The sequence below is a fragment of the Ruditapes philippinarum genome, unplaced genomic scaffold (assembly GCF_026571515.1).
Source record: "Ruditapes philippinarum isolate M1 unplaced genomic scaffold, ASM2657151v2 ctg7448_1_1_1_1, whole genome shotgun sequence".
Lineage (NCBI taxonomy): Eukaryota > Metazoa > Mollusca > Bivalvia > Venerida > Veneridae > Ruditapes > Ruditapes philippinarum.
The window spans coordinates 112611-127769 of NW_026867368.1; the positions used below are offsets into that span (position 1 = coordinate 112611).

Here is a 15159-nt window from a genome sequence, read left to right on the forward strand (position 1 = left end):
TGTCAAAATGTTAAAAGCTATGTATGAAAATGTTAAAGCATGTGTTAGAGTTAATGGGTCTGTAACTGATTATTTTGACTGTAATAATGGTGTTAAACAAGGCGAACCATTATCTCCTTTGTTGTTTATCTTTTTTATCAATGATATGTATGAATATTTGTATGATGATAATGTTGAGATGTTTACGTTAGAAGATATGAAATTATTTCTGTTATTGTTCGCCGATGATACAGTTTTGTTTTCATATACGAAAAGTGGTTTACAATTGTTACTAGATAAACTATATATGTATTGTCATGAATGGGGAATCACTGTTAATCCAGAAAAATCAGTTGTTATGATATGTAAAAAAGGTACTAGACAAGAAAATGATGTATTTATGTATAATGACCAAATTTTGAAATGTGTTAATAAATTTACTTATCTAGGTGTATCTGTTTCGTCAAACGGTAGCTTGTTTCAAGCACAAAAATCTTTGTCAGAACAAGCTTTAAAGGCACTTTACTCACTTAATTCACTTTTTGATAAGGTATCTCTAGAAATATCGGAAAAGTTAAAATTATTTGACTACATGATTATGCCTATTCTCAATTATGGTTCTGAAGTATGGGGTTTGCATAATGCACCAGACATAGAACATGTTCATAAAAAGTTTTTGAAGCAACTTCTGGGTGTAAGACAGCAAACAGCAAATGCTGCTGTATATGGTGAATTTGGAAGGGTACCATTGTTAATATTACGCAAAATACGTGTTGTTAAATACTGGTATAGAATAATTAAACAGCCTGATTCTCTTATGTATAAATTGTTAATGATGAAAGATAGAAATAATCAATATGTTAATAAATGGTCGATTGATGTTAAAAAAAGTGTTTCAAAATTTAGGATTTGCTAATATTTTTGATAATCCCAATGTTATTGATTTAAAAACCATCATTCAACGTATATATGATCAATATAATCAACAATGGTTATCGGAAATTAGTAATTCATCAAAATTAGAGACGTATAAGATTATAAAAGATAGTTTTGATTTTGAAAAATACCTTTCTTTAGTAATAAATCCAAAGTTTAGAAAAGCTTTGTCACGATTTAGATGTTCAGCACATAGACTTATGATAGAAAAAGGTAGATTTAGGAATATTGACAGAGATCAGAGAATTTGTTTAAAATGTAATATGAATGAAATTGAAACAGAATATCACTTTTTACTTGTTTGTCCATTTTATAGGGAATTAAGGAAAGAACATTTACCAAAATATTATTGCTCTTGGCCTACCTTACATAAATTTATATCTTTAATGAAAAATTCTAAGCATGGAACTGTTAATAGATTATCAAAATATATCTACTTTGCAAATGTATTACGTGATAGAACGAATGATTGATTGTTTTCAAATACTGATATTGGTATACAAAGAATACTATTATTTACAAACATATATATTGTTATACATTAGATATGTGTTCTTTACAATATAAGAATGTTAATGTAAAAATTATTTGTATTCAGTTACATACTTTTCTCATATACTATTTGTAACCGTCATTCTGTTTATGGCGACGGACATTGTAAAATGTTTATGCCTTTTGAAATAAAATCTTGAAATCTTGAATCTTATGACCATTATGTTCAAGCTCTTTCATTTAGTTTTAATTATTATAACTTCGTTATTCATTTACGACTTTGACTATTTTCTTACCATACTTTGACATAACAACATTGATGACAAATCGACATGGTGAATTTTTTTAAGGTTAACATATATCTTTAAAAAGTCTTTACCGTCAATGTCAGTTAATTGAACTTTGCTGACATTGTGACGACTTTGTTTTATCATACTTGAAATGAAAAAAATATGCTGAGTAATTTAAGTATGATATTGATCTTATTAACACATTGACCGTAAAAAAATATTGAAGTTGAACAAAACAATATTACGTTATCACGAACTTTTTCAAACTTGGACTAAACAAATGCTTTTTGCAAAGCTAATACATTGTACGTTGAATAAACATTGACTTTAAAGTGGCATACATTGCCTTTGATTAGTTTTCTGAAATTTTCATTAGTTTTTATAACTTTGTTATAAATGAACAGATTGGATCATACTGGGACAAAACAACTATTATGACAACGCTAACTGTTATGGTCAAATATGAAATTTTGTACAAAACAATGATGTTTTCTTTGAAAACTCTTTACTCTATATTCATTCTCTGATGTGTTTGCTTTTAAAAATGAGAAAAGTTTGACAGTTGTCCCCGCACTGCAATATCACTTGTTAACTTGTGTCACTATGGACGTACTAGATTTTAAAATATCTTTATATGATTGGCATCAAAATAAGGAAATGAGTCAAGTCGAATTCCAATTAATCCGTGTGTGATACCAAATGAAACTTTATTCGAGGAACAACTTATGAATTAACGCAATTTTAATCGGATATTGGCAGAATTATGACCCCCTAAGTAGGCAAGAAATGTAAATTTTAAATCTTTGTGATGTTTAACAGTCATAATGAACATTTACCCACTTTTGTAATTTGTCTCAAATTGAATGGAGATTAGCTGAGTTATGGCCAAAAGCGTATTTAGCATAAAAGAAGCATATATGAGAAACATGACAGCCCAACACTAGAAAATATTACTGCTTTATCTTCGCTGGTCATTAGGGCATAACAATCATTTTGTTTCTTATGGTGTAATCTTGTACATTTGTGTCCACTACAAAGTTAAATATGTCATCCAGTATAAATTGGTTTATCCAAACGTGAGCAGAACCATAACCATGCATGTAATAGCATTTAAAATCTAAATAACTAATTTGAGTTACCGTTCGAAACCATTATATGCATTGTAAATGCATGGGTCATCTTTAAAATCTGCTTTATTTTGTGAATCTAACTTAATGATAAATCTTGTTTCAAACAGTCTTATATATATACTGAATATATTATTGATATTTTGAAAACAACGATTTTCGAATACAGTGTACTGTTAAGCTCTTTCAGTAAAGTTTTGATAATTTTGATACGACAGGAAGTATATTTTTCTTGATACATAAATGCAAACAGATATAAATAAAAATATATTCTAGCTATTAAAAGAAGAGTATAAAATCATTTTAGAACATATCTGAAAAGTTACTGAACAATGTTTCAGTAAATATGTCATTTGCTGGCTTTCCATTGTTAACTACTTCGTACAGAGAAAAAAGGCTTCCTCGTCAATCTCAATCAATGATGATTTTCCATTGATTTTGAAGTTAGCATCAAGCAATGCTTTTTCAATACTTTCTCTTCCCCAGCAGGCACCATATCCTATATGAGGTTCTCCTGACATACTGGATTGTAGACATATGAAAGTGCTAGCTGCATAATACAGTGCAGCACCTTTATCATCTGCATTGTCGACTGGGTTGCTATGGAAACCCAGTTCTATGAGGCTGAAAAAGCCATCTTTCTTCAATACTTTGTAGATTTGTCCTAGAGCTTTGTGGGGGTTTGGTAAATCATGTAGGACGTCATACACAAACACATAATCGAAACTTTCTGCCCATTCATCCGGTAAATTGTGCGCATCCCCTTGAGTGAATGTGACATTAGTTAACCCCTTTTCCTGTTTGTGTTTGTTACCATGCTTTATACCAGCTTCCGAGTAATCTAAACCAATGAACGTGGACTTTGGGAATCTTTGCGCCATTGCAGTGACATGGTTACCAGCTCCACATCCTAAGTCGAGAACTTTGATGCCAGATTCTAAAATATTTTAAATACTAGTACATGTATATGTTATCTTAAAAAAACAACAATGATCAAATTTTCAGATACTGAAATAACTGCTATATAACAATTTGAATGTTTAATGTGCCCAAAGACAAGTCTGTCCATGTAAAATTCTTGAGAGGAATAATTCTAGGTTAAAAGTGACATAGTAAAATTCTTTTCCGATCAAAGACTTAAAAAAGAATACTAGCAAGGATTAAGGTTAGAACAACAAACATAAGATTAGGTAAAGAGGATGGTCATGAGTAAATGATTGTGTGATCAGTCGCTAAAAGGCCAAGGTCAACGTTGCCTTTACCACATAAAGTATGCCTGACCAAAGAGAAGGGAAAGCTCTAGGCCTACAGTCCCAACATTTGATGTTTTTTTTTAAAAGACTGGGCTGGACTGGAAATATTTTTTCCGGGATTTAAGCCTGGAACAAAAACTTGTGTGCACTTTTTCAGAACATTCTTTCGCCACCATTTTCTCCAGAATAATCATTTTTATTGCGCAAAATGCCCTTAAAAGAAAAGTGTTGCAACGCTTTTTACTCAAATAATGGTTAATGGTTAACATCTCACAAAAGTAAGTCGATATTCAATTAGATTATGAGTCAATTTCTTTTTATGCGCTATCTTTTGTTTGTTTGGCTTTAACGGCGACACTGACACATTACTGGTCATACGCGCAGAAAAGTGTAATAAGTAAGGCCTAAAATGAGTTTTTTACAAGTGAGTTAGATAAATCTTAAAATACAAGTTTAGGTCCTTTAAGTTATCAATCAGGGTTAAAAAAAAACTCTAAGTGAATTGACTCAATTAAATCTATCTCGAACATGTGCAAGAACATGGCATTCAAATATGGAAATATTTGACAGAAAAAGATTCATTGCAAGCTATACAAAATGGAGCATCGTTTCTTATCAAAACGTTAAAAAGCTAAGAATGTATTACTCTTGAATGTCCAATTATGCATATAACTTGATCACGACGGTAAAGGGGAGACAGAGATGGTATTTATCACAAGGGTTGATATCATGAAGTTTGTTAAAAACAGCCTTTTGTTTTCAGTCGGTCAAAGGTAAAGGTCACAATGACATTGATTGGACACAAAAAAAATTTCTTAACAATAGATAAAGAATGCTTCGATCTACAGTCCTATGATTGGTCATGACTAGTATGTTAGATATTTTGATGCCGGTAAGTCAAAGGCAAAGATCACTATATCGTCTTGAACACGAACAACTGAAGAAAGAGTAGGCCTTAATTTTTTAGGTTTGTTCAAAGGTTGGTCATAACTAGTAGATGGGTGCTATTGACTTAAGTTAGTTTAGCTATGTGTCACGGTCATTGTTGCCTTGAACACAAAACGCATATGTCAGGTTTGTTGTGGAGGCAGATAACCCATGTTGATTTTGGAATCAGTCGGTCAAAAGTCAAGGTTACCAATCGGTCACATTAAAGAACTCGTATGACCAACAAAATTAGAACGCTTAGGTCTACTGTCCTTATATTTTGTGAGGAGGTGTGTCATGACTATATGGTTGGTTTAAACATATTTATTTTAGCTCGATTGCGAAACAAGTTCTTTCAACTTATATTAATCACTTTCGAGTCCGCTTCCTGGAACCAACCAGTATACTGGTGTCATATGAAGAAACATGGTCGTGACCCGAATAGGGCTCAAACCCATGATCTCTGGGTTGAGAGGCAGACATCATAACCACTGTGCCACCGCTCTCCTCGTGACTATTTGATGGACCGTATTGACTTTGTGTCATGACTTATTGTGTTCTATCAGGAGAACATCCATGTTTCACAAAATATCTTGTTTTTTACTCTTAAAGTTTTAACTTTTATTCAGTCAAGACTGCTAACAATACGTACTCAGTCTCGAAACCACTCCCTGCTGGTCTAGCAAAGGTATAATTTTCTTGTCTACTGTCTCATCGCACATCAGTGCCCTATAACTATTTAACCAATGCAAAAACTCGGAAGCATGTTCATCGTGGTAACTTATACCTGAAATAGAACCACAATCATATTTAAAAAAAGAAACTGCGAGTCGAAGAATGCATTGTACATTATATAATTATATAACAATTTGCATTGATAAGTAGTGCGTTCTTTGAAATTTTTGGACTTTTGCTATGTTGATGATTTGTATTTATCACTTTGAACATCCATACTTATGTTATTTTATTATTTTAATTACAATACTATATATGCCTTAGGATTTAATAAAATCCTTATTTTGATATAGAATTAACAATATTAAATTAACAAACATTGATGAGGTAGAAAACGAGAATATATTCATAATGATTAATCCATGAAAAGACATTCCGTTTATAAAGAAAATCTGAATCATTATAAATAAATTGTCTTGAACATGTAAGCGAAAACTCTTTTAACATGTATTCTGTTTAGAAACAAAACTTGTCAAGAAAACACAAACTAAGTGAAAGTTTGCCAAATCAAAGGTTATAATATTTATAAGTAAGTTTCATGGAAATATGTTAAGCAATGCAATTACAAAAAGTGGGGTTTCATTTCCGTTCCTAATCTATTTAAATTAGCTTGTTTTAAATATTAAATTTAAAAGGAGGTTGCAGTGGATTTGCGGTACACTTGTCTGTCTCAAAAGACAAGGGATCGTACATTCAAGCGACCGACATGTCTCGTTTGAAAAAATATAAATAAGTTTCCCTAAAATATCTAATTGAAACACATAGAAAGTATTTAAAATAAAAGTGTTTTCTAACTCTGGAATCGTTGGTTCGAGCAACCACGTTTCCATTTATGACACTGTTATATTAATTTAGAATGATAGTAAGATTACTTCATTTTGTGTATACTTTAACTCATGTTGTTATGTGAGAATGTCTGGTATTAGAGAGGCAAAGGCATAATGTAACTACAATAGAGACCACTTGCTGTTTTATAATGGCCATTAAAATGTGGTAGTTTCAGTAACGAAGTATCAATTAAAGGTTATGAGTGAAGGGAAGTTACACCATGAGAAGTATGAAATATTATTAACCTTCAAGCCCAACTTCTCGGCCCTTTCCGTCAGACTTTAGATATACAATAGTATAGAACGGATATTGTATTTCGGCCCAATCGGATTTGATTTAAATAAGCTGAATAGAGCTTGAATATAGATCGTTCAGCACTATTGTTGTGTTTGTGGTACTTTAGTTCTTTCTATTTGGCTTTTTCGACATGGATGGTTTCAGTATTCCTTTCTTGAGTACTGTTTCATCACCCGTGCTTTTTCACAGCTAATCTGTGACCATTAAGTTGCAATTCCGAGGTCCATATCTGAAGATTGACGGAAATGACCGAGTGGTTGCGATTGACATATTTACACATCTGGCATTCCTGAAAAGCTGTAAAGCTATAAAAAATGCCATTTTGTGAATGAAATACAAAAATAATCAGATAAAATTATCAAAAATAATAGAAACACGAGTGTTCCTGCTGCCTATTTGCTTTGAAAAATGAATGCTTTTACCATAAGGACCGTCCTTTTTAAAGGCCTCTTTTACCGCCTTCGACCTCATCCCCATAGCAAATAAAGCCGGCGAAAACCCCCATTTTTTGTCAAATGATGTCTTTTATTGCTGGGGACTGTGAAAGGGTTAGAATCCTGCCCTGTTTTATGATACAGCTCCCAACCATTGTTGAAAACCCTTTCCCCTCGTGAAACCTAAAAAATGGAAGAAGTTTTAGTGATATTCATTGACTAACTCATCAAACATTACATTGCTGACAAAAATATATGCATACATTAAATTTAGCTATTTTAGAGACGGAATTCTGTATTGTTGTGTTGTATCTTCTTCATGTCTTGAACACAAATCTTCCATCGCTTTGCCAATTTAGTTTATATTTGATTTGTAAACTTTTTCTTTCAGCCATCATTGAACGAAAAGCTCTACATAAACTGATGGCGGACACACCAATATATACTTACAACTTGAAATTGTATACGGTGTATAGATAACTCAAATTTCTTTTTTCTTTTGTATAAAGGATTGCATTTGTTTGTATATAAACGTTTTTAAAAAATTGGATATCGTAATGTCAGTTAACACAAAACGTATGATCAAGGTCAGATATAAATCGAGGTCTTACGTCGGAAAGTGTTCAAAGATGAATGATCATTTATGACAGTTCTACAGATATCAAACTTTTGAAAATCTAGTCATTGGTTGCTAAGGGAATTTAACTAGATAGCAATCCACAAGACAATGTATCATATCACATAGTTAAGGTCAGGACATTTCTTGTTAAGAGAACAGCAAGTTTTTATTGAAGATCCATGACCCCTGGTTGGGTCAATTTTTTCTCTAGGGTGATGATAAGAAAACTATAAGGGCCCAACTATACGATGCTTTATGTAAAATATCTCATCACAAGGCATTGCGCCTCCAAAAAAGAAGATTTTTAAGTCTTTGTAAGCTCCTGTAACCTGCGATGTTTCACATTGCATATTTACTGAATAAATCTTTTGACTTGACTTTTGGGTATATTTTTGTAGCGGATCACCGAAGAAAATTCCTGTAAAGTTTTGTCAAAATTCATTAAGTGGTTTAGGAGAAAATGTTGTTGAAAAATGTGGATAACGATGTACAACGGACGACGGACATACTGCTTTCACAAAATCTCACATCTGAGCATCTTTGCGCAGGTGAGATAAAAATTGTTTTTATTACCTCTCTTTAAGATCTAACTTCTTGGCCACTTCTTCACTGCTGATAGGTTCCTTAGCTTCACACATGACCTTGAACAATCCAAGGTCATGCCCAATGCCAATTGATAGCATGATGAACCCATCTTGAAATATGTTTGTAAAATATTTGCCAAATTCTGCTTTTTCCATTGTTGTTAATCAAAACTGTGCATGAAAAATATATGTACATTAGAACAAAATGATATAATTTCACTCAGACATAATTTTCTTTTTAAAACTTTGTATACGTAAGATAAACGATGCCATAAATTGGTTTTCTCCAACACTTAATTACAATATCGAAATCTTCTTTAACTTCTTTGGTCAAAATTTTATTTTAAAATACCAAAAAAAAAACAATAAAAGAAAACAAAGAAAATCGCAATACTTCTATTGTCGCAAAGTTTGGCCAAGAAAAACACAACTTTCATATTTAAAAGCATTTGAAAACAATAACTCCTTCTTTTTAAAACTTTGTATGCATAAGAAAAATGATGCCATAAATTGCTTTTCTCAAACACTTAATTAAAAGAATCGAAATATTTATCTTTTATTTAAAATAACAACAAAAACCAAAGAAAACTAAGAAAATCGCAATATTTTTGTTGCCTTAAGATTTGAAAAAAAACTCATATTTGAAATCGTTTTTTAATACAATAAATACTGCTTGAACAACAACTCATAATCGCTAGTATTTAAGATGTTAAAATTATGATATTGTAAAAGTCGAATAAATCTAGAACATTGAATTTGAGTTTGAGAAGGTGTAACAAAAATATCACAGTGTATACCTTCAAACACTAAAACATTCTCACAGCTTTTAACTTGATATTGTCATTTTAGTATTAAAATGGAAAAATCTTTTACCTGAATTATTAAACTATAGTAATCCGTTAAAATTGACGTGAAAATATTTTTATTCTGAAAGTCTATTATGACCCTACTTAAAATAAACTTTATACCCACGCACGTTAACATATGTATAGTGTTCTAAATAGAACCAGACCCTCAAACAACAGTTTCTTTTAATGTGTACTGTACAAGTGTATTATAAGAACTAACTAATAAATATCAGAGATGCATAGCAAGGATTGTACATATGAGGCGGGGCTTATAATAACTGACAGCAGCACACAGCATTCTTCCTTTTCTTCAGACGGATAATATACTTTACTATAAGAAAAAGTGCTAACAATGAATTGAGCGTTTGGAACTAAGGAACTGACCACTTAATGTTTATATTCTCACGGGTCAAATCAAAGGCAATGACTGTCTTTATGTGTAACTGACATTGAACATTTACCAGAGTTTCAGGTATGAAACAAACAAAACTAAATCAATCAATCAGGTACAGCGTTACAAACCCACAAAGTATCTGACAGTTAATGTTTTTTTTTAGAAATTTACGAATGTCTGCATACTAATATAAGAAGCCTTGCAGAATCTTAGGTCAAATTCAGGTCCTCATGTGCCAGAGTGCTGTTGACTGATAAATTTCAAGGAGAAGTTATTTCACATAAATCAGACATTTATTGTTATCATAAGCAGAATACATCTAATATGTTTCAGATATTTGTGATTTTTTTAATTAAGGATATTATGTATTAGTAAATAAAATAAAGTAAAAGGTTATAAAACTACTACTTTATCTAATAAAATATTTTTTATAAAATTCAAAAACGGTAAAATGATGTTTCCGTATCAGGGTCGGTTCTCTTAAGAGTTGAAACAAAGAATGTTTCTTTCATTGAAAACACATAAAAACTGTGCATTAACATAATAAAATGTTCCGTAACAAAATATTATGCTGCAAATTTAAGTAGGTTTTCTACCGTTTAGCAATGATTTTGTGCATGCGCCTTCACTCAAAATGAAATAAACATGTACCAACATATCTATTTCATACAGGCATTTTGGAATATTATACTTTTTCAATTTTAAATTGAAAAAAATGCAGGCATCAGAGATATAGCTCTATACAATTTAATAGATTTTAATGGTGGTTTTCAAATAGGCAAAACACAGAAAACACAATGTCATTACTTATATATATAATTAGATTTCCTAAATACTCATTGTGGAGAAAGAAAAGCCCTGGCAACTAACAAATAATATTATTTTCTCTCCATTATACATTTTATAAAAATGACCAAGCGTTTTGCCACATAGACTTTTTTATGTTGCGTGACAAGTTTGATTGTTTAGTATACTGTGCTCCTCTTAGTTCACGGTACTTAACGTTTTGAAGCAAGAAAGAAAACAACAAATGAAACTTATGGTACAACAATTGTCATAAGCTGTAACAAATAGGTATTTCTGCTGTATGGCACAAGGAAACAACAATATATTTAGTCAAAATCAGTTCAAATGAGCCAGACGTAGATCATATGTCGGCCCTTTTGAAAACAGAATGTCATCATTTAAATTGCTGTAATGGTGTTTTATTTCAGTTTTTTCATGTTTCAGTTAAAATTTCTACATGTTACTTTGCATAATTTTAAATATTATAAGTATCTTTACATTGTAACTCAAAATTTATTTTTTCAACAAACAAGAACATTTTGAAAATGATGATTGTTTCAGACATATGTACAAATTTAACGGACTATTGTTGCTTTTTGCAGAAGTTTGTAAAATGTTTTACTGTTTTACGTAAAAATCTATAGATTTAAAATATTTTGCACAAAAACTTTGTTGTTTAGGTGTTTGAATAAAATATGTAAATTCTGACCAATTTTAACACTGATCACATGAAAATATGCCATTACCGTGAAATAAGTGATGACGCGGAATTAGAATTAGAACTTTGGCTATTAATAGACATCCTTCTGCCCCCAGAGATAACCTTTGTTCAGTAAAGATATTAGTAATTTTGAATGGCGTCTATACGTTTATGATCTGTTATTTCCGGCGTACAGTTCGTTTATTTCACTCTGACACCCTATCCAAGTGTAAGCAACTTACTTTAATCTCAAGTCAAACTTACTCAGAGCACACTCTTTTGGAATTCCATGATTAAGAATACTGATTTTCGGAGTGGGGTGTTTGTTAGTTTGTTTGTTGTTAACAAATTTACAAGAAACATTTATTTAGTATAAAATCTGCGACTTTTCACTCGAACACATTAATTTATCTTTCGTTGTTGTTGTTGTTGTTTTCTTTTAGTTTCTAATTAGAAGGTTCTTGCGGCTGTTTATCGGTTATACATTGGTCGATAGCGTCGGCTGACATGTAAATACGTTTCAATGATTGCCTAAAACTGGTTTAAAATGTGATACATTGTGATTTATCGTTTTTTATAATTGTATTTTGCAGTTACCTTTAAAAGTCACGTCGGTTTTCGGCAGGGTTTAAAATTAATGTCTCAGTTTATGTAATTTGTCTCTATCTCGAACGGAAGTGTCTATCTTATGTGAACTTCGGTAGCTTTGTGAGAAGCGCTCTTCTAAACAGTGTTCGCTGTGAGTTACTCGATCTGTTGCTGAATGTTGTGTGTTTTTATAGTTCAGCAAAAAAATATTTAATTATGATTATGATGTAGTTTTTGCCAGGCTGTTTTTACTGCTTTTTCACGCGGCTGCATGCCAAATGGATGTAAAAGTGTAATCTTACGATGAATTAATCCTGCTTGCTCTGCAAATTGTTTGAATGCGTAGCTATTAATGGGCGGCCCGTTTGTCTATACGAACAACAGAGACCATGCCGAACATTAAAATTATAGCATCTCGCTTTGCCAGGTCTGGTTGGCTTTCAGAGACGTAAGTCTTTCGACAACGGGATTGCCGCTGTAGTCATCAACTATAAGCATGAACTGATGACCTGATGGGAATGGACCACAGAAATCTACGGAAATTTCACTCCAAACAGCATTTCGTGACTTATCTTTACTGGATCAGGAGTTGTTTTTGTAGAAGCAGCCTGACACGGTATACAATTCTGAACAACATAATCTACAAGTATATCCATATACGGTACCAGATAGTTTCACGCAGGAACGCCTTTCATTATATTTTTACCGGGTGACCCTCATGAGCTAGATCTACAACGCATTCTTGCAGTTCTTGCGGATCGCATATTTTTGTGCCTGGTAGCAATACAGTTCCCTTTTTCAGTATGCGATATCGATAGTTCATTTGGTAATTGTTCATAGCATTTTAATGCATCCGCTTTACTGATCTTTTTTGGCCGTTTCCATCTGTTTGTTGACAGAGCGTTTATCACACATTTGATTATGCAATCATCTTGTGTAGCCTTGCTACCTTAGCCATATCTGATAGGCGGAGTGATTTCAGCAGCACATGTTTGGTTATACATTTCACAAGTTAATCAACTGCTATTTGAGACTCATTGTACTTTTATTCATGTTGGTCACCTCATTGTGTCATTTTTGTTCATGGAATGAGAGAAATTAATGTTTTATTTTTTGACTTTGACATAATCGGCCGCCATGCTCTTGGAACAATGATAATTCTTTTCGTGTTTTGGTCGGGCAAAAACTCTCCGACAGCAAATGTTGATAGAACATATCATTTTGTCGATTTGACAAGACAAAACGATTATTTGACATCATTTAAAATAAGATAAGTCATCATTGAATTCGATCAAGGAAACATAAATGTTTGACCAAATAAGACAGTGTTTGTTTAGATAAGTCAGTACAATATTTCGATAAGACAACGTTTGACATAGAAAATTTTTAGACAAGTTTTGTTTGTTTGTTTGTTTGTTTTATTAGGTTTTACGTCACACCGACACAGTATACGTCATTTGGCGACGTTCCAGCTTTACTGGTGGAGCCTTTCCATGCATTATTTCAGGCACGAACGGGCACCTGAGTAGAACCACCGACGTTCCCTGTCGGGATTCGAACCCACAGCGGTGAGGGACAAGTGGTTTGAAGGTAAAGTCCTTAACCACTCGGCCACGGACGCCCCTATTTAGACACGTAAACACCGACTGAACTTGGACAAATTAGCATGACCGTTACAGGAACAGATTAAGAAATAGAAATGTCCATCTGTGTTGCTTAAGTTTAAAATCAAATCCTTTACCGAAGGGGTGGGGTGTGGCAGACTTCCCAGAAAAAAGTGAATGTATATATTAGATGGTGGCTTTTGCACATTTTAAAATACACGTGCCACATTTCTCCATCAACATTCAGTCTTTCGCCCATGCAAAGTTCTTTCCTTGAAATGTTCACTTAATATTAATACTAGTGATGTTGTACAGTGTATATTGTTAAGCCCTTAAAGAGTTTACTTTGAAATGCGTATCGGTTAATATTTAACATTTTTGCTTTCGTTATTATTATTATTATTATTATTATCTAGATAAAAGATTTCATGAATAAGGCACAGCACATATTGCTGACCAGTTAAATGCTTTAAGTGAATGCAATGTCTGCAATACTATAAAAAATTATGTTGCCAAACAAGACAACAAACAACGCAGAATTATATATGAATGTTGTTGGTAAGTGTGACATTCATGATCAGATATATCCGACTAATCTACTTAATCATGCTTTAAACTGAAATAACATCCATAGATATTCAAGTTATGAGCCCTTAAAAATCTTTATTGCAAATTAAATTGTCATTCAAACGCCAGACCTTTTACGTACATAGCTTTTAATATTTTTAGTCTCTTGTCCCCTACACTGACCAAGGTCATTATTACGAGTATATGATCTAAATATTTGAATTGGGTGTAATTTTAATTTTGTTAAAAAAGAATAGATTCATCAATTGAGCATATAACAAATACTATCAATTGCCTTAGTCATCATCTTACTGATTTTAATCACTATTACTACTGGAATTATTGGGTAATTTGAGACTCCTAGTAGGGACATAAAAAGACCGTGACAACATAAGACAGTTGTGGCGTTCCATAGCTATAAAACACGTAAACTGTAATTTGATAACAATATGCATGCCCTACATTATCATATATCCTTTAATGAATAAATAGCAAAGTAGCATATAACTTTGATATGACTGTGGGTATGTTACTTTAATCTATATGCAAACTTATGACTTAATCTTTTTTCTTTTTGTTTCAAAGAGAAGTAAAATGTTGCAGAATAAATGTTGTTTTTTTTTGTCATTTAAGATGTCGTGTTGTGCACTTTTTGTTCTGAATTTCAACAGAAATATTTAAGGAAGTAACATGGTTAGTTAACACAGACCTTTAACCTGTTCCTGCTTTTTCTACTGATATCTCCTTATATTTATACTTTGTTAAGAATAAATTAAAATAAATAAAAAATAGAATAAAATTGAAAATACAGCAACAATCTTTGATTAAACAGTTATTGGCAATGAGCTGTGTAATTTGACATAAAAATATCATAAAATTTTAAACACGCACACGTTCTTTATAACATTTTAAATTAAAATCAACGACATTCGTACTACACCTCTGATTTATGTGGAGGGGTTGGCAATTATTTGAGTGGTTAATTTCCCGTCGTTATATAATTTGAATATTATAGAAACGCAGTTCAACCCCAATATTAAGACATATAGGAAGCCAGAACATAAGAAATAAAATTTTTCATATATCGGGCCCCGGTATTTTTTAAAATGTCTCCCAAAAAAAAATACAATAAAAAAGGCTTCGCCTGAGACCCCGACAAAAAACCCTGCTT

General features: G+C 32.1%; 1 protein-coding gene across 1 annotated transcript; it reads right to left on the reverse strand.

Moving 5' to 3' along the window:
- Nucleotides 1-1625: 1625 nt before the first annotated feature.
- Nucleotides 1626-9531, reverse strand: LOC132735830 (S-adenosylmethionine-dependent methyltransferase Rv2258c-like). Its single transcript, XM_060722835.1, has 6 exons — nucleotides 9375-9531; nucleotides 8491-8672; nucleotides 7537-7540; nucleotides 7287-7386; nucleotides 5657-5791; nucleotides 1626-3761 (listed from the first exon to the last, which is right to left on the reverse strand). The coding sequence occupies exons 2-6, from the start codon at nucleotides 8655-8657 to the stop codon at nucleotides 3199-3201; spliced, it is 969 nt and encodes a 322-aa protein (XP_060578818.1). The 5' UTR covers nucleotides 8658-8672; nucleotides 9375-9531; the 3' UTR covers nucleotides 1626-3198.
- Between the last annotated feature and the right edge of the window lie 5628 nt (nucleotides 9532-15159).